The sequence below is a fragment of the Arvicanthis niloticus genome, chromosome 23 (assembly GCF_011762505.2).
Source record: "Arvicanthis niloticus isolate mArvNil1 chromosome 23, mArvNil1.pat.X, whole genome shotgun sequence".
NCBI classification, from domain to species: Eukaryota; Metazoa; Chordata; class Mammalia; order Rodentia; family Muridae; genus Arvicanthis; species Arvicanthis niloticus.
In genome coordinates, this window is record NC_133430.1 from 29,307,632 (window position 1) to 29,327,979 (window position 20,348).

The 20,348-nt window shown below is 43.9% G+C and overlaps 1 protein-coding gene and 1 pseudogene across 1 annotated transcript in view; one reads left to right on the forward strand and one right to left on the reverse strand.

Moving 5' to 3' along the window:
* Pomt2 (protein O-mannosyltransferase 2) overlaps positions 1-20,348 on the forward strand; it is a 41,593-nt gene that overhangs the window by 15,924 nt on the left and 5,321 nt on the right. Inside the window, exons 7-15 of the mRNA XM_076921563.1 lie at positions 1,392-1,498; positions 2,715-2,797; positions 4,422-4,531; positions 6,979-7,045; positions 9,269-9,338; positions 12,473-12,551; positions 14,215-14,366; positions 14,803-14,894; positions 15,649-15,725. Of these exons, the coding sequence (XP_076777678.1) occupies positions 1,392-1,498; positions 2,715-2,797; positions 4,422-4,531; positions 6,979-7,045; positions 9,269-9,338; positions 12,473-12,551; positions 14,215-14,366; positions 14,803-14,894; positions 15,649-15,725 (837 nt within the window). The remainder of the gene's footprint in view (positions 1-1,391; positions 1,499-2,714; positions 2,798-4,421; positions 4,532-6,978; positions 7,046-9,268; positions 9,339-12,472; positions 12,552-14,214; positions 14,367-14,802; positions 14,895-15,648; positions 15,726-20,348) is intronic.
* LOC143437145 (large ribosomal subunit protein uL24 pseudogene) lies at positions 17,201-17,722 on the reverse strand (annotated as a pseudogene).

Sequence of the window (20,348 nt, forward strand, 5' to 3'; positions counted from 1 at the left end):
GGCCTTTCTCTGCTTCTGTCTTAGGTGGAGGGAGTGGCTGTGCCCTGTGCTGTGTCGTGGGCCATGGGCAGACTGGACATGGGAAGACAGCTTCCCTCTGTAGACAGCAGGACATCAGGGACGGGGACTGGAGTGGTATAAGGGAGTAATGGAGCATCAACCTGCAGTTCTCTTTTGTTGTTGCTTCCCCACCACCTCCCTTCATTCTTTTTTTTTTTTTTTTTTTTTTTTTTTTGGTTTTTCGAGACAGGGTTTCTCTGTGTAGAAACAGCCCTTGGCTGTTCTGGAACTCACTCTGTAGACCAGGCTGGCCTCGAACTCAGAAATCCGCCTGCCTCTGCCTCCCAAGTGCTGGGATCAAAGGCGTGCGCCACCACCGCCCGGCCCTTCATTCTTTTAAGTACCCATCAGCCAGAAGAAGCCGTTGAGCTGGACTCGGGCTGGGGCCACTGAGGGCAAATGACTGGGATGACTCTGAACTTCTGAATTCACAATTTCTTTATCTGACCCAGAGTTTCTGTGTTTGGAAGCCAGTTAAACATTGTTAGGTTTTTTTTTTTTTTTTAATTACATTAGTAATCAAGGGTTGATTTACTGTCAGACACTGTACAAAATGATTTGCCTTTTTATCTCATCATTAAAAGCCTATGTGGTGGGTGTTCATTACCATTCACTGATTTGACAAATGAGGAATTTGAAACCCCGAGAGAGAACTTAACCAAGGTCCTACAGGTATTACGGGTAGTAAGAGGGAAATCCATGACTCAAGTGTGGGTTAGGCAAGCTCCAGGGCTCAACTTCCAAATTCCCAGCATGTCACAATGTTTATTCATTCAGAAAATATGTAGAGACCATTTACTAACTGCAGAATGTTGGGAATGTATGGTTGACTACAATATGATCTCTGTCCTCTGGAACCCATGAAGGGGTTTGTAGGAGGGGAGGGGAGAATAGGAGAGAGCCTATTACAGTCCTACTTTGACCACATAGAGGAGGTACTGGCCCAAGCTTGGTGCTCCAGGGAGCCCTGTGAGGTTAAGGCCAGCAACAGTTGGCCATGTGATGGGGTTGGCATAGTTAGTACAGAGAGCCTTGGCAAACTTTAGGAAATTCAATGAGCTGGAAGCCACTGGTGAACAATAGCCTTACCTTGTCAGTGGTTATGGGTTCAGTGCCTGGAAGGACAGCAGAGAGCTGGCCCATATACACACTCCTTGAAGTGTGTATATGCATATGTGTGTGTGTATGCATGTGTGTGTGCATGCATGTGCATGTGGGCAGGTAGTATAGAAAGAAAGGCCTAGGGTTTCCACTTACTACTTTTTCCAATGTGACTCATGATGAGTATAAAGAAGATTCGTGTGCACACTCCTGTAATGGTTCTGTTGCAGGTGACTGTGGGGAAGCACCTGACTGCTCGCATCCTGTGCCTCATAGTGCTGCCTTTGGTGCTCTATGTGACCACTTTTGCTGTTCATGTCATGGTGCTGAATAAAAGGTACAGCCAGAACCTTTCCCCTTTTGCTCTGATCTTTCTCTGACACCTAAGCCCATGTACAGACTGTGTGATTTCCCAGGCCTGAGGTTAGGATGAAGGTGGGAACTTTTTCCTGACACCCCACCACCACCACCCGGCTCCATGCTTTCTCTTCTGTATACCCTAAGGTTCAGAAAACCCAGCACCCAAAGCCAAAGTTACAAGAGGAAGAGTATTCCCTAATAGCCTAAATGTTCCTGATCTCTAACCAGAAGCCTTTCACTTTAGCAAGGATGGATACCAGGGTTGCAGTGGGACTAGAGGTGCTGATAACCAGGACATCAACAGCAACATCTCATTCAATAAGTAGCTACTAATTGCCAAGAATTGGGTTTAGCGTTATGCACAGTCTCAATTGGCTATCATTATTAATGAGTTCTTTTGGCTTTTAAAAAATCTATTTAGCTGGGCGGTGGTGGCACACGCCTTTAATCCCAGCACTTGGGAGGCAGAGGCAGGCGGATTTCTGAGTTCAAGGTCAGCCTGGTCTACAGAGTGAGTTCCAGGACAGCCAGGGCTACACAGAGAAACACCCTGTCTCAAAAAACCAAAAAAAAAAAAAAAAAAAAAAAAAAAAATCTATTTATAAATGAAGAACTAGGGGGCTGGAGAGATGGCTCAGCAGTTAAGAGGATTGACTGCTCTTCCAGAGGTTCTGAGTTCAATTCCCAGAAACCACATGGTGGCTCACAACCATCTGTAATGGGATCTGATGCCCTCTTCTGGTGTGTCTGAAGATAGCAACAGTGTACTCATACATAAAATAAGTAAATCTTAAAAAAAAAAAAAAAAAAGACCTAAGGCTAAGTAAGGCTAGGAGCGTTGCCCACGTCGCCCAGCTGGTAAGATGAATTTAGACTGTAGTTTCTCCAACTTCATCATCCTTGTTTGCTTCATGAGATCACCCTGCCCTTCACGTTTTCAAATCTCCTTTTAAAGTAACTAAGGGCTGTTGAGAAATGGCAGCTTTGTTTGTTTGTTTGCCTTGTTTTTCAAGACAGGGTTTCTCTGTGTAGCCTTGGCTGACTTGGGACTATAGAGCAGGCTGGCCTTGAACTCACAGAGATCCTCCTGCCTTTGCCTCCTGAGTGATGGGATCAAGGGTGTGTGTTCCCACCCGGCTGGACATGGCAGCTTTGACTTTGTTGCCTCTCTTGTGCTTCTCCTTTCTGCACAGTGGTCCTGGTGATGGCTTCTTCAGCTCTGCCTTTCAAGCCCGGCTTTCAGGGAACAGTCTTCACAACGCTTCTATCCCTGAACGTGAGTGTGCTGGCACAGGGTTTTCCTGGGAGTTGAACCGGAAAGCCGAGTCTGAAACTTGGGTTTTGTTTTATGGGTGTTTGTTTATTTGTTTGTTTTGTTTGCCTATATATAGTAGACTGGGAGAGAGAAAACCCAACATTAAAGGACAAATACTCAAGAGTCGGTTACTATAGTATACAAAAGAACTTCTTTGTAACTCTCAAAGCCAGCTCTGTAAGGCCATTCTGAGAGAATATGGTCACAGAGCAAGGCCTTTTAGGGCTAGTTGTAGGCTACCACCAGTGTTCTAATAGTCCTGTGCGTACATACATACATACATACACACACACACACACACACACACACACACACAATTATGTATATAGTCCCAGGGACTAATTAGGTGTTCACCTTCCAGGGATAGTATGGTGTGAAGGACATCCATTCATATGTTAAGTACATAAAAGGGACATATAGAGCCAGGTGTAGTGGCACATACCTTTAATCCCAGCAGAGGCAGGCAGAGCTCTGAGTTTGAGGCCAGCCTGATCTACAGAGTGAGTCCAGGACAGCAAGGGCTTCATAGATTGTCTCAAAGAAAGAAACTGTGAGGAGTGGAATACAGTACTTGGGATTAAAGCCCATGATTAGTCAGTGCTAGAAGGCAGCTCAAGAGGATTCCATATACCCGTATCTGTATACATGCATATAAAGGTTTGCCTTGATGTTAGACCTGCAGGGATAAGTAGAGGTCAGTGGGTATTGAGGAGCAAGAGGTTGTATTAGGTAGAAGGGATGGCATGATTAAAGCCAAGGGCAGGGTAATACCCAAGGCTCAGATTATATGCTGAGTCTGGAATCTTAAGTTAGAGAGTTGGAACCCAGATGATGAGGGCTTGAGATCTTAAGGTATTGGAGACAACATGGAAGTTTCTGAACATGCAGGCAGCTAGGAATGCTGTGAATTATGGAGTTGGTATGGCTGGAAGAAAGTATAGGATCTCTAGGATGGTAGGTACATCCACTGGAAGTCATTTTAGGGCTGTACCTAAGGATCGGGGACAGCCAAGAGCGTACCAAGAAGGACCAAGCAAGGGAGGAAAAGAGATGGCACCGAGGCCCTGAGTGCAGAGTGACCTTTTACTCTTCTGAATCTAGTGCCAGGAACACAGTGGGCTCCAGAGACTGTGAAAGGAATGGAAACTAGGAACTGCTTTGGAGGGGCAGCATACGGCCTTAGTCCTTAGAGAGGGAGCTTTGGACTGAAATTTGTTCAGGGGAGCTTAGGAGATGTTTCAGACGGAAGGCAGTTGATGCTGTGGTAGTGACTATACAGAGGCTGGAAAGAGCAACATGCAAGAGAAAGAGGAATGAGGAGAGAGCTGTGGAAGAGCAGTATGCAAGGGAGTGTGGAGTCTGAAGCAAAGTACTCGTGCAGGGGGGCATTAGGCACAAAGTGAATATCAGCTTACTCTTGGGTTGCTGCCATTGGAGTGAGAAGGCTACTAGGACTTCAACTGAGGCTGGCCTGGGCCCCATGATGTCTCTACGAGGATTAGGAGCAGCCCCCTCCCCCAGCCCTCTTCCCCCATCTCCCAGGCAGGGTCAGCCTGGTATCTGTCTGATGTCTCTTTTCCCTCAGACCTGGCATATGGCTCTGTAATCACTGTGAAGAATCTCCGGATGGCCATTGGCTACCTGCATTCTCATAGGCACCTCTACCCTGAGGGCATTGGTGCTCGCCAGCAGCAGGTGAGTAACCATGTCAAGTATGGTTGCAGCCACACTGAACTGTCCTCTGTGACTGAACCTGTCATTCACTTTCTTGCCTGTCATCCTTAATTCACCCATTTTCTATTGACTAAAGTATTTTCCTTGCCCCTTCCCTTCCTTTCTTTGGTTAACCTCAGCTTCTTTAGGTTTTAGCTCGGGGGTTCCTGTCTATCTCATGATTCCTCCCACCCCCAGATTGGTGCCCTTCCCCCCTTTACCAGAGGCTTTCTTGCCATTTCTGCCTGCCTCTGGGGAACCCTTCTTAAGGGGTTGTGAGGGTTTGCTTCTCCCATCCTTGTGCCTCATCCTGGAACTCTGGTGTGCCTCTCACAGCTCCTGGCCTGGAGAATGATGAGAAGAGGAAGTCATTCCACTGCAGGCCTAGGCCTCAGTTCTAAATGTTTTAAGACAGTTAATGTCTATAAAATAAAGTCAAAACGTTTAGAAAAGTATCTTAAAAAAGAAACAAAAGCTACTTATAATCCCAGAAGATCTGCATTTTTTTCAGGCATTTTGGAACATTCTACTATAATTAGGTATCTGAGTTCCTAGGAGACTTGTATAAAAATTCCACCCTTGGAAACAAACATTTCTGTGGGAATGGGGAGGGGGCTATACTTATGATAAAGAAACAATATTTTTCCTGGGAGAATTTTGATAATGGCTTTTATAAGAACAGAAACCATTCCCTCTGTATGTGCATGGGACCCACAGGACCCTGACATCTGTGAACAAGTCCCAGTAGATAAACTGGATCTTGCTTTGTTTTGTGTGAGCCAAAATGTTTTAGCTTTTGTGTATCCTTAATCATTTTTTTTCAAAATTCCACTCAGATAACTCAAATATAACCATATTCCATGCAGAGTGATTTTCCATATGTGCTAGTTCCCAACTTTTTTTTTTTTAAGTAAATTAGTCATGTTGTGTCCAATTGAAGTTAGAAGAAAAACTCAGGAAAAAAAATGCCTGTATTTCTGTTGTTTCTATATCTGTTTACATGCCTGTTTACAATTACAGGCATAATTGTACATTTTTGTCTCTCTTGGGAGCACTGGAGTTAGCTGCCCTGCTTGGAATCCTGACTCCCCAAACTGTATAAGCTGTGTCATCTTGAACAAATGACCTTACCTGTTTCTTTGTACTATCATGGGGAATAACAGCACCTGTAGCACAGAGCTGTGGTAATGACTGAGCAGGGTAGGACCGTCTGGTGCTCAGAATAGTGCCTGCTGATGAGTGGTAGCCGCTTTGAACGTGAGCATTCATGAGCCTTTTTGCTTGCTGCTTTAAAAAAATGCTCCAAAATATTTTTACCAGTGTATAATATTCTATTCCATGTATACAGCATCATGTTAACTAGTCCTCTTAATAGATGTTTATTTTATGTCTAAGTTTTTGCTGTTAGACCAATCACTACATTATAGATATTCATGAGTGTACACACAGTTTTATAAATCAGTTAAGCTATGGGCTAAAACTTTAGCATAAGATATTTATGGAGTATTAGTAGTATTAGTGTTGGTTACCCAAATATTAAGAAAAATAGTAGCTTTTTTTTTTTTTTTTTTTTTTTTTGTAAGTACACATGGGCCTGAGACGTGGGTATACATGTGTATGTGCATGTGGAGGCTTCATGTCAGTGTCAGGTGCTTTCCACAATCACTTCCCCCTTAGTTTTTGAGAAAGTGTCTCTCACTGAACCTGGAGCCCACTGGGTTAGTTAAACTGCCTGGCCAGCAAAGCCTAGGTATTGTCTTGTCTCAATAATAGGATTCTGAGAACACCAGTGTTTTGTTTTGCTTTGACATGCATGTTGGGTATCAAACTCAGATTCTCATGTCTGTGCAGCAAGAACTTATCAAGTGAGCTGTCTCCCTAGCACATGGCACTTTTTTTTTTTATGATTTATTCTTATTTTATGTGCATTGGAGTTTTGCCTACACATATGTCTGTCTGTGTTGGATCCTCTGGAAATGGAGTTACAAGCAGGTGTGAGCTGACATGTGGGTGTTGGGAATTGAACCTGGGTCCTCCAGAAGAGTGCTCTTAACCTCTGAGCCAACTCTCCAGCCCTGAGGCATTATCTTAATTACTTTTTAAATAGGTTAAATCTACTGCTTCTATGCTGGAGACTAACACGTGGTATAATGATTCCCTCAAGACAGCTGAAACTTTATTGACAATATACCAAAAGAAAGAAAAAGAAATTTAAAAGTTCTTAAAGGGTAGGGCCGCAAAATTCTGAAAAAATGGAGAAAATCTTATTCAAGAGTGCCCACTTCTGAGTCTTACTGGGAAATGTGGCTTCCTGGGTTAGTAGTTGGGGATCCTGAAAGATGTTCAAGTGTTGCTAGTTTGCTGGGGCGTGTGCGTGTCCAGCTGTGCTGATCATGATACCTCTTCCCTTCCTTCTGCCCTCCACTTAGGTTACCACTTATTTGCATAAGGACTACAACAACCTGTGGATTATCAAGAAATATAATACCAACACAGGTAATGTGGCGGAGACTGAGATCCTGTGCTGTTATGCACTGAGTCCCTCACCTTTCTGGCGATGCTGGGTTCCTGGACACCTTTGACATATTAACTGACCTTTGGCATCCTTTAGAACATCACTGAGCTCTCTTGTGCTCCAAGCACAGTTGAAAGTGTAGAGGATAAGTCAAACAGAGCAGGGTCAGGACTCAGATTTCAGCCAGGAAGAGGTTATGTAAGCCTATCCCAGAGGCTGCTAGGTAGCCCTAACTGAGGGTACCTGGGAGTTGCTTTCATTACCAAACTGGAGACTCCAGCTGTAGTCCTGATCTGATAGAGTATTGTTCTTCCTGGTCCCTGTCCTGGCTCAGTTAGTTGATAATCCAAGTGTCTGCCAACCTTGTGCGCGCTCTCTCTGTCTCTCTCTGTCTCTCTCTGTCTCTGTCTCTGTCTCTCTGTCTCTCTGTCTCTGTCTCTGTCTCTCTCTCTCACATACACACACACACACACACACACACTAGCTGGGCTCTTTGGTTTTAGGATTAAGCAATAGGGTCCTTCTTTCCTTGGAAGGCAACTAGCTACCTGTGCTAGTTGACTTGTAGTGCTTTGTGCTGTAGCTATAAGCAGAGGGCAATTATCACCTGAGCCCATCCTCACTGGCAGTATCCTGAACTCCAGGCATTCCTTGTGACTGCTCAAAACATACCACCTGCCTAAGCTGGCACTAGCCAGTGGCTCTACATCTGGAAGAGTGGTTACAGCTGTTCATCTACACATCCTTTATTTTTCCTTGCCATCTCTTCATATTGTTGCTTCAGGCTAAACCACACATATAACCAACCATCTCTCCTGCTGCTTTATTTGCATGCTCAGTAACGCAAACTGGCCCCTTGAGTGAGTCTGTGATGCTACTATTGATTGTGCTTTTGATAGAACTGGCCAAACTAAGTAGTCTGTCATGATGAAGTTTGAGGGAGGCCAGCTGTTACTTTTAAGTCATTTGAGCTTGCCTGGTCTCTCCATTGTAGCTTCTAAGCTAAGATGGTTGCATTTCATCTAAGCAGCTAAGGTTTCCTGGGAATTTTGTTGTCTGAAATCTTAGTGTTCTTGTTGGATGTAAATGTGATAGAACCTTCCCCTAATGAATAAAGTGCTGGGCTGAGAACAGGCCAGCCTGTCCGCCAGCGCCGTGCCGGCAGTGGCATGGATTAAATATTTTACACAACATGTAAAGGCCCCTCACTCCAATCCACAAGTAAAACTTCCTTCCCTGTTTACAAGGCAGCATAGCAACGGGTATCTGTGCAGGTGAATCTCAACTGAGCCAGACATTTGCGTTAACAAATTTAGCTTTTCTGACCTTGATTTGTTTATAGTCTTGGCATCTCACTGTTGGTGACAAAATTTTACAAGGATGCCTTCTGCTTAGCTGTGATGGCTGCCAGCTACTTTTCTATGCAGCTGCCTTTCTAGATCATGACCAGTTTTGATTTGTAGATGCCCAGAAAGGAGTCATTTCCTTCAGCATTTCATTGTTTCATTTTTTGTTTTTCAAGACAGGGTTTCTCTGTGTAGTCCTGGCTATGCTGGAACTCTGTAGACCAGGCTGGCCTCGAACTCAGAAATTCACCTGCCTCTGCCTCCCAAGTGCTGGGATTAAAGGCGTGCGCCACCGCTGCCCGGCTCAGCATTACATTGTTAATGTTCTTCATTTCATGCTTAGGAAGTCTATCAGCAAAATAAAATTTGATTTTGGGAGGAGCTGGGCGATTGCATAGATTTAATTTTGTGGAGACTGTATTTATTACCCATGAAGGGCATTTTCCTTAATTAGCCTCCCTCCTGAAGTTCCAGTAGAGGCATCAGTGTCTGTCAGGCAAATATCCCACTGCTGGCCTGGCATGGTGGCCAGTCTGCCCGCATGCTCACAGGCTCATTTGTTTCCTCATCTTTTATACACAGACACTTTGCTGTACAAGTCACTTGCCATTGTTGAAGCAAGTATGATTCTTTCACATGTGTTCCTTTATCCTGCCTGTGACAGATTTCCCTACTCCTGCAAGTGTCTTTTAAGCATTACTTCTGGGACACTCTAATCCTCTGAGGTGACTGGAGAACCTCACCCTTTAGTCCTACAGCACAGTTAGTACTGACAGCACTTATCCAACAGGGCTCAGTTTTCACTAGCCTACAATGTGAGTGACGCACTTGGTACCCACACTGGTTTCTTTTTGGCAGATCCCCTAGACCCTTCATTCCCAGTGGAGTTCGTCAGACATGGAGACATCATACGACTAGAACACAAAGAGTAAGTGTTCTAGAAATGGAACCCAGTTGATGTGTAGAATAAGAAATCCATCCATGGTATGTGGATGAGTACTAAGCTAGCCTTTGCCTTTTGACTTTGAGGAGCCTTGACCTATGTGGATACCTTTCAGTGAGTTTTCCCTTGTTAATCCCACTGGGTGAGAATAAAACCACTACCACAATTTTTGAGTCAAATTTGAAGCAAGCTTTAGTAAGTATTGGCCAGGGCAATGGACAGTGGCCAGGTCCACCCCTAGGATTCCTAGAGAATTATGTTAGTCCAGTGCTTATAAAGGCAAACCCCACAAGGCTATGTATGTACTTCTCACCTTTGTCCAATCCAGGGTAAGCATGCATCCTGATATACTTCCTGCATATGTACCTCCCACCTACTTGTGATCAAGTACATCCTGTGCAGATGGGGCAACCAACCTTGTTTACAGGAGTGAAAACATGTGGGTTGTTAGCTCACATGAACAACAGCCCAGCCAGCATTCCAGGATGTTATCTGTCATTGGGCAAGTGGGGCTATCAGTTTAGAGACATTTTTGTTTTATAGATCTCTTAAACACAGTAATTTAACATAAAACATAACTTTAGCTCTCACCCCTACCCCAACTGTCACCCCCTACCCCTCATCAAGGAAAGGATAGTTTGATAGCCCATAGCTGCATCTTTGGTAGATACTTTTAGGAAATGTAAATATCTTTCTGAGACTGGCACACTAATCTGTCTCACTGTGTGTTCATTGAAATGAATGGAAACGCCAAGATAATATAAAAACTGCTAAAAATCATGGAAAAAGCTGATAAGATACTAGAGTTACTAGGCCAGAATCCAAGTGAAAGAGGGAATCCAGAGAATATGTGAAGTCCTGAAGCTATGTTTTTCCTCATCCTGTTATAGAAATAATATGAGTGAAAAACCACTTTACACATCTAGAGATTAATGAAGGAAAGAAACTCTTTAATAGCATTTGTCAGGCTCTGGCTCATGCTCAAAGAGGACCCAGCCTGGAAGAGATTTCATTAACTTATATACCCCCCAGGCATTCCACATATACTGTCACCTTAAATCTCTGTTAGATCCCGACTTAAGGTCACAGTCTAAACAATGTAAACAGAGTTGAGAGTCTATAATTCTGAACACTTGGTCAGTGGGAAATTTACACAGTAAAGATATTGCCAGGATTATTCTTAAGTAAACCAATGTTATTTTTTTTCCAATAATTGTTACCCTGGTTTACCCTGCCCACCTGGCAGGATTATGTTTTTTCTAATAAGAACAGGACTTAATGATGGCTGTGACTTTGAGCTGCCTATTGGAGGTATATTCTTTGATATGGAGAAGGGCCTGAAGGCCAACTTTAAGTAAGGACTCTCCTTTTGTAATGGGAGTGGAGACTAATGGGAGGTCAGTCTTGGTGAATAAACATGGGCAGAAACTTTCTTAGCAGCTCCAAACTTCAGTTGTGATACAGACTTTGCGTTCTCCATTTCCAACAAGTCTGATCAGTACACTGCTAACCTTCTCATTACAGTGCTTCTTTGGCTAAATTCTATTTTGTATAATTTAGTATTTCCTAAACAAATTTACTAGTAAATCCTTTATAGGATTTTACTACTTCAAGTTTCTTCTGCATCAGTTCCATGGTCTTGAAGGTGGTTTTGTTTTGTTTCTCCTCAAGACAGGGTTTCTCTGTGTAGCCCTGGTTGACCTCGAACTCAAAAGAAATCTCCTGCCTCTGCCTCCCGAGTGCTGGGATTAAAAGTACTATGTCATCACTGACTGTCTCCAAGAGGAGTTTTTAAGTCAAACTTCTAGGTTCCCCCAAAGTGACAAGTTTAGTATTAAGTGATTTCTCTAAGACTTGGAACCCAGAAGCTTTTAGGCTTCCGTGTGTATCTGCTCCATTCACTCACTCCCAGGAAAAGTGGCTTTGTAGGAGCAGACTGTTGGTGGTTGTATAGAGAACCCCAGTTCCCACGAAGAAACTTAGAGTTGATCTTTCCCTGGGTCTGCAGCTCATATTTATGCCACCTAGGTGGGTTCAGCAATTTTTTTTTGTTTTGTTTTTTTTCAAGACAGGGTTTTTCTGTGTAGCCCTGGCTGTCCTGGAACTCACTCTGTAGACCAGGCTGGCCTCGAACTCAGAAATCCGCCTGCCTCTGCCTCCCAAGTGCTGGGATTAAAGGCGTGCGCCACCACCGCCGCTGGGTTCAGCAATTTTAAGCCATGAGACTGGTAATGTCTCATGGGTGCCTGGCTAAAAGTAAGAGTTAGCCCTACTTTTGAAAAGACATTGGAATCCATTCCTATAGTTTTCAACAAGCGTGAATAATGCATAAAGGTGTATAACTCAAGGAAAAGGCACAATAACCAAAACCAGACAAAAGCAGTTGTTAACAGAAACAAAAGAATTATATACTGCAATTACAAGATAAAAGATAGAGAGAGAGAGAGAGAGAGAGAGAGAGAGACAGAGAGAGAGAACTGGTATGCTTTTCTAGTCAGTTGGATTTTTTAGATAGATACTTTAGATTCCTACTATTAAATAAATCTGATGTTGTCTCTAATAAATTACTAAAATCATACCTAATTTTTATAAATTTTCCAAAATTGTGTCATGAACATTTTTTACTTACGGATGAAAGCAAGAGTTGATATAAAAAGCTAAGTACATCAAAAGTAAATCTCTCCACATTCCTTGCAAGTCCTCACTTAAAAAGAAGTTGGTGAGAACAGAAAGCAAGTGGGAATGGGGAAGTTTGCCCAGACATGTCCATTCCAAGATTTAGTCTCTTTTCCGAAGACCTGTTTCCTTAGCCAGGAGAAGCTAAAGCTTCCAAGCTAGAAATGTGTGAACATTTCCTGATGCCCCACCCCTGGCCTGCATGCCACACAGTGCTCCACACAGTGCTCCACACAGTGCTCCCTCTACCCCAGCTCCTTCCTTCCCTAGTCCTCAGACTGTTTCTTATAACTGAATAGATGCCCCATTGCCTGGTATTTTGGGATTCAGTTCAGATTCTAATTTTTTCCAATACTAACAGATGGCTGCATAGTCTTAATAAAAGAAACAGTGTGCACATCTCTTTTCTTCAGATAATGGCTCTTCTCTTCTCCAACTTCTAGAACTACTCGGAACCTGCACAGTCACTATCATGAGGCTCCCCTGACCCGGAAGCACTATCAGGTCACTGGCTATGGCATAGTAAGTAAGAAACTGGAGTGTGAGCAGGGAGTATGTAAAAAGTTGGTTCAGGGCTTGGTTCAGGGCCATGTAGTAGGACACATCCTCCCCAAAATTCTAGAATGTTCTAAGAGAATTTGGAGGCTGGACATAAGATAATCTCTTTTGTTGTTGTTATTTTGTTTTTTTGAGCCATTATCTCACTATGTAAGCTTGGCTGGCCTGGAACTTGCTGTGTTGACTAGGCTGACCTTAAACTCACAGAGTTTAAGACCTGCTGTTGTCTCCCAAGTGCTGGGATTAAAGCTCTATGCCATTATGCCTGGCCTGCATATAGACTTCTTTAACATTCCACAACTGTTTAGCTCAGTTTCCTATATATATAAAAAAAAGCCTATAAATTCTGCTTTGTCTCTATCCTTCTTCTTACAGAGTAACTGTATACTTTATATAGTTTAATGCCTAATAATGTCAGATATGAATACCATGTGAGTCTCTTAAATCTCACACTGGAAGACTGGCAAGATGGCTCAGTGGGTAGAGGCACTTGCCTTGCAAGCCTGCCGCCCTGAGTTCAATCCCTAGAACCCACATAAAGGTGGAAGGAGGGAAACAACTCTGTGAAATTGCCCTTGGATGTCCACACATGTACCTGGCATGTTCCTCCCCTTCCTGGTCATGGATGCATACATGCACACAATGATAATAAACTGGAAGAAAACAGCCAAAGACCTGGGTGATCCTATACTTTTCTAGATCCCAAAGTCTTGCTGCTTGTATTTTACAGACCTTTCCTTTCATACAGAGGGCTGTTATTAACATAGCTTTGCATTTTGCTATCTCAGGGACATGTACTTAATAGAAAAAGAGCTCTGTGGGAGCTTGTGTCCTGAGAGTAACGAGGCGGAACAGCTGGCGGGAACCCACCGTGCTCTCTTCTAAGGCCTCTGAGGCATCATTAAAGAGTGGATTCCAGCCGGGCATGGTGGCGCACGCCTTTAATCCTAGCCCTTGGGAGGCAGAGACAGGCGGATTTCTGAGTTCGAGGCCAGTCTGGTCTACAGAGTGAGTTCCAGGACAGCCAGGACTACACAGAGAAACCCTGTCTAGAAAAAACAACAACAAAAAACAAAACAAAACAGAGTGGATTCCATAAAGTGAATTTCCTAAACCTGTTTGTATTTCCTGAGAGCCCATATTGTACTAAAGCCAAGACTCTGAAGTCTTCATCTGTTTTCCGAAGGGCCTCTACTGAGAAGAATTAAACGCAACTACCTTAATTTCCAGGTGTAATTTCCAAGTCTGGGTCAGACCTACCTGGCTCGGGTGAGAGTATCCAGATGTGCAAAACAGCAAACACAAATGGCCCAGATCTTCTTACTGGCTCAGAATGAGGTCTTGAGTATGATTTAAAGGAAAAATCAGCTGTCTAGAACTTAACACTGTAAAGTTGGCATTGAGACTTCCTCCCAGATTCAGACCCTGTCTTTACGATAGGGGTTCCCAGTTAATGTCAGTCTGTTGGAATACTTCCATAGCCTTCTCGTTCACTTCCTACATCAGTCTTTGAGGTCGATTTAACCTTTGAAACATGGTGGCATTTGAAAGGGTGGCCATTATCCTTTTAACACTTTGTCTCTAGCATCATGTGACTTTTGTAATGTTTTCTTGGTTTATGTGGCAGAATGGGACAGGGGACTCAAATGACTTTTGGCGGATTGAAGTTGTAAATAGAAAATTTGGGAACCGGATCAAGGTACTGAGAAGTCGAATTCGCCTCATCCATTTGGTCACAGGTTGTGTCCTGGGATCTTCAGGAAAGATTCTACCTAAGTGGTAAGTCTCTGGGGTCCTGATATTCTGAGCCAGTGCACTCTGTTTTTACACTACATGGTGTATACCAGAGGCTTCAGTTACCCGGTGGTAAATGCTCCCCTCAACTTTTCCTTATTTGGTAGTAAATGAAGAAGAAAGGGTATCAGGAATGTTATGGTGCACAAAGCCTAGCTTAGTTTTGCTTTTTATGTGCCTTGATAGTTGGACATTTGTATGATTGCCTTGAGGTTAAAACTCTAGGCCTATGTCTTTTTGTAAAGTGAAAATAATGCATACTAAGTTACTGGTAAGATAGTTGTCGATTATGAAATTGTGAGGTTAAAGGAATAGTGGCCACTGATTTACAGAGAAGCTCCACAGGTGTAAGAGTGGTGGACTTGCTATACTTGGGGCCATTCCAAATCTTCTAGAACATCTGTGACTATTTTTTCGGCAGGGGCTGGGAGCAGTTGGAAGTTACTTGTACTCCGTACCTAAAAGAAACCAGTAACTCCATTTGGAACATAGAAGAACATATCAATCCCAAACGTGAGTTGAGGCCACTGCCTTGGCTGGCTCTGTCATAGAAAATATACTACTAGTGACCTCCTACAAGGCTGTTTCAGTCTCCCAGGCTCTGCTTCTGCATCCTCGGCGACTCCATGCCTTCTATGCTTGTTGCGGATTAGTCCAGTTGACCTGTGCCAAGTATTTCCTCTCCCTACAAACAAGTAGACCCTTCACAGAAGGCCACAGTTACACTGATCCCAAATCTCTGCTTCCAGGCTCCTTTGATCTTCTAACCTTGGTGTTAGCTTCAACTCGGTCTTCAGATTCATTTTCCCTCACCACACCTCATCCCAGCTTGTGTTTATTTCTCCATACTTGCCATTCCATTCTTCTTAGTGCCTGATCTAGACAAATAGTGGATTGATTGGTTGAACAACTCCTTATTAAATATATCAGGAACCACATGGGTCCTGTGGATGTATTGGTGAATGGGACAGATCTGGTTCCGAGTCTCATACTAACAGGAGGCCAGCTTTTGGGCGAGTGCCACAGTGATGCATGGGTGGAACCAGGAGCTTCCAGAGCACCAAGGAGGCCCTGTGTGTTCCTCTGCAGTCCCCAGATTACCTAATGAGTGCTCACCATAAGCTCCATAAATGGCCCCTCCTGAGGCGCTGTCCCGTCTCAGCTCCATAGGACTGCACTTGTCTCTGTAGTGTGAGGGTGTGTGTGGCAGGGTGTGGTGCTGAGAGGATAATGTGGCAAAGCCTTCCTCTTGTCATTTTCTCCCTAGTGCCAAACATCAGCCTGGACGTGCTGCAGCCCAGTTTTCCTGAGATCTTGCTGGAGTCTCATATGGTCATGATCCGGGTACTACGGCCCCTTCTTATTCCTTCTAAATCTAAACCTGAAGTTCTTAGAGAAGCTCTTGGGCACCCACAGATTGAGAGCACAGAGCAGTAGCCATGGTGTAGATCCCTGCCCTGTTGTGGAGGATGTTGAAAGTGTTTCACCCACTGGTTTACTACATCTTTATGAGGACTTCCATCATCACAGGACGAGGTGGTGATTTGATGAGGATATTGACAGCAGTGATTCCTGAGTTGCAGTTTCATTTCTATTGCTATGACAAACACCCTGATAAACTTCTGTCTTGATTAGGTTTTATTGCTATGAAGAGACACTATGACCATGGCAACTCTTATAAAGGAAAACATTTAACTGGGACTGGCTTACAGTTCAGAGGTTTAATTCGTTATCATCATGGCAGGAAGCATGGCAGCATGCAGGCAGACATGGTGCTGGAGAAGGAGCCAAGCGGTCTAACGTCTGGATTGGCTGGCAGCAGGAAGAGCAAGTGACACTGGGCCTGGCTTGAGTATCTGAAACCTCAAAGTTCACCCTCATTGACACACTCCCTCCATCAAGGCCACACCTACTTCAACAAAACCACACCTCCTAATAGCACCACTCCCTGTGAGCCTATGGGGGTCATTTTCATTCAAATCATCACAAGCAAATTAGGGGAGAGGAGGTTTTATTTCACTTATAATCTCCTAGGTTACAGTCCATCACCAAGAGAAATTGGGACAGAAACTTGAAAATCAGGTCTGCTTGCTATAACACAGCATTTCTTGTAACCATGGAGTGCACTTCAGAGCCAGAGTACAGGAGGATCCTCAGAGCCTAACTGACTTGAAGGCCAGCATATACTCAGCTTTCTTAGATAGTTCAGGACCAGTTCTCTAGGAATGGTACCACCCATGCTGAACTGAGCCCTCCTGCATCAGTTAATACTCAAGATAATCTCCTACAGACGCACTCACAGCCAGAGCTAGATAATTGGGTTGAGGCTCTCTTTCAAGGTGATTATGGGTTGTAGCAAGTTGGCAGTTGAAATGAACATTATGCAGTGTATGTGTGTGTGTATTCATTACAGTCCTGTGAAGGTTATTGTCATTACCACTTTACAGACAAGGAACCGAAGCACAGAGATATTAAGGAACTTTTTAAAAGGGTACACAAATATGTGTAAAGTAGATCCAGACTTCAAAGGTTCAGGCTCAGGCTCAGGGTCAGTCACTGTGACACTAACTGATTGGCAGTGTTCCTGAAAGTCACACACTGCATTTCACGACATTAGAACCAGTAGGAATGAGAAGATGCTAAGTGTGTGTTTATATGCAGCTTACAGTCTTCAATGAAAACCGTGCATGAGATGTCTCTACTCCTGCATCTTCTTCTTCTTCTTTTTTTTTTTTTTTTTTTGGTTTTTCGAGACAGTGTTTCTCTGTGTAGTCCTGGCTGTCCTGAAACTCACTCTGTAGACCAGGCTGGCCTCAAACTCAGAAATCCGCCTGCCTCTGCCTCCCAAGTGCTGGGATTAAAGGCATGTGCCACCACCGCCCGGCCTCCTGCATCTTCTTGATAGTTTCTTCCTTGTGTTTGCCCTTCTCCTTTCCTACTGGTCCGGACTTGGCTTTCCTCTCCAGGATCTTCTTGCGGTCCTTGTCCAGCTTCTACCTGGTGATACCCACCTTGCTAGGGTGGATGCCCACATGCACAGTTGTGTCATTAGCCTTCTCTCGCTGGACTCGTTCAGTGCAGATGACGTATTTCTTCCTATACACTTGGACCACTGTGCCAATCTGCCGGCCTTTGTAGTGTTCTCGAACAACCTGAACTTCATCATCCTTTCACATGGGCAGAGAACGAACATTATACTTCTGTCTCAGTTCTTTGGAAAGAGGGGAAGACATGATCTTCCTCCGAATGTGAGAAGGTGCATTGAAATGCCATTTGTGATTCTTGCTTCGGTCAGAAGTCACGAAGGGATTGAATTTCATTTTGGTGGCTGTGATCCACCGATGGCCACAAAAGAAAAAAGTGCATCTTACAGTCTTACCCACGAGCCTATTCTTGTGCTGAAGCTACTTGAGAGGCATGGCTTATTCTTGTTTAAGGATTTCTAAGATGCACTGTTTGCCCCTGTTGTTAGTAGCTGGCAGCAATCATAGCATCAAAAGTCTAAAGTCAGTTGAGAGAGGAAATCTTTAAATGGAGAAGATTTTGCCCACAGATGGAATTTGCTTGTGTAGATGGAGGAGGCATTGCTGCAGTTGATGTCTTGTGGAAGACCCGTGATCTTGCTGCGGGAACCTGAGTCCTACAGAAATGATGTTCAGACCACAGTGTCTCTCAGGCCACAGAGGTAGCCCGCTGTCAGCCACTCACAGAGCTGCAAGGAGCTATGGCAGATATTAGTGCTCCTCTCTGAGCCACGGTCAGGAAGACCTACCTGGGGTGACTGTGTAAGCAGCCCTCAGAAAACATAGCTGACGTGCTCCATCAAATTAAGCTTTAAAATCCAGCTATTTGTCAGCTTTGCACATTGGCAGGTGATAAGTTGACATTAAACAATCTCTGGGTCACGTCTTCTCTCACTCTGTGCTTGTAGCTGTCACTGTGTCCTGATGACATAGCTCTTTTGAATATATGTCTGTCACTCAGAGTCTCAGTCTGGGTATGAGTGGAATTTTAAGGCTAAAGTAAGAGTAGAATTTCATTCCTTGTTTTGCCAAAAGGTAGAGACAAAGAAAAGGGTGTACAAGACCTGTAGTTTACCAGAACTCGAGAGGAGAGACAGTGGATCCAGACTCTAGACACGCAGATATTGGGGTATATGTTGTATCCGTGTTTGTCTGTCTGTCTGCCTGTAAGTTGAGACCTGAAGGGAGAAAGCTCATGGCCTGGGAAAGTGAGGTAGGAGGAACTATCTAGATTTAGTTTATACACACATGCCATGTTGAGTGAGCGTCTGCCTCTTTTAATCTCTTGATTTGTAGAGATACTGGATTTCTCTTAAGAGGGTGAAGTGAATAGGATTCCTATGTCCTACTGAATACCTGATTTTGAACTGAATTGGGCTGGTTTTAAGGGATTGATTTCCCTCATCAATTACTCCCAGGACCAGAACAGTTCATTCCTCATTCTAAGGCCCTTTGGATAGCCATAGTGATTGTGGAGGCTTGAATAAGAATGGGTCCATAGGCTTAGTCACCATAGAGTGGCACTATTTGAAAGGATGGGATTAAAAGGATTTGGAGGTGTGACTGTGTTAGAAGTATGTCACTGGGGGGTGAGCTTTGAAGATATCTACCTACCTACCTACCTACCTACCTACCTACCTACCTACATCTATCTATCTATCTATCTATCTATCTATCTATCTATCTATCTATCTATCTATGGTTTTTCAAGACAGTTGTTACTGTCCTGGAACTCACTCTATAGACCAAGCTGGCCTCAAAGTCAGAGATTCACCTGCTTCTCCCTTCAGATTAAAGGTGTGTACTCAATTGCCTACTTTAAGGGCCTTTAGATTTTAAAAGCCCGTGGCCAGACCTCCGTGTCCTCTCCCCCCGCCCCCCCTGCCCTGTTAACCTTCAGATCAGAATGTAGCTCTCAACTACTGCTCCAGTGCCATGCATGCTGCCATGCTCCCTGCCACGATGATAACAGAGTGAACCTCTGCAACTCAGCAAGCCCCCAATGAAATGTTTTCTTTGTAAGAGTTGCTGTGGTCACGGTGCCTTTTTATAGCAATAGAGCAGTGACTAGGACAGTGATTCAGGGGATTTGCAGGCAGTCCTTTTGGGGATACACACCTCCACCCACTTTTTAACTCATTGCCATACTAAGACTTAAAAACTAAACTATACTCAAGCCCTTGCTTTGTTGAACTAATCAGGCTCCTTGGTAGCAGGCCACTAAGTAAGACCGTCTAGATTGTTCTTGGATAAACCAGTAGCTCTTAGTTGAGGGTAGTTTTGCCTCTCTGGGGATATCTAGCAATATATGAAGATTATTTTTTTGCTAGCAGAGCTGAGGACTGGAACATGGGTGCTTTACTGGCCTTCTGGAGAGTAAGTACCAAGTACTGAACACAGGACAGCCGCACAACAAAGTTGCCCAGCTCCAGATGTCAGCAGTGGCCAGGCTGTGAAACGGGACCTACACAGCAGCTAATTTCCTAGTTTTTGTTGGTATTGGGGATGGCTCAGGCCTGGGAGCCAGTGTCCAGCATCCTAGATGTTCCTTCTGATTAGTTAAGGCACAGTTCTGCTATGTGAGACAGACAAGTCACAGCATCTTCTTGGCTGGGTCCAAGTCCTTCAGACTAAATTGAGTCTGAATTGGAAATGATTCCTCCCCTCAAAGAGATATATTCTTGGAAGGGAAAAAATAAAACAAACAAAATTCTTACCTCTCACAGATATTTATACGTTCCATAAACAGTTATATAATATAGCTGTTCTATTAAAATATTACAGACGACATTTAGAAAAAACAATAATCTAAAAGCCTTCTCCAGGTAAAGGGTAATGAAAACCCATCGAGACACTAAGCTAAAATAACCTTTTCTGAGTATCTGTTCTTTTGTTTGAAATTAAGTACTGATTTTATCCTCCTACACACACCTCCCTAACACTG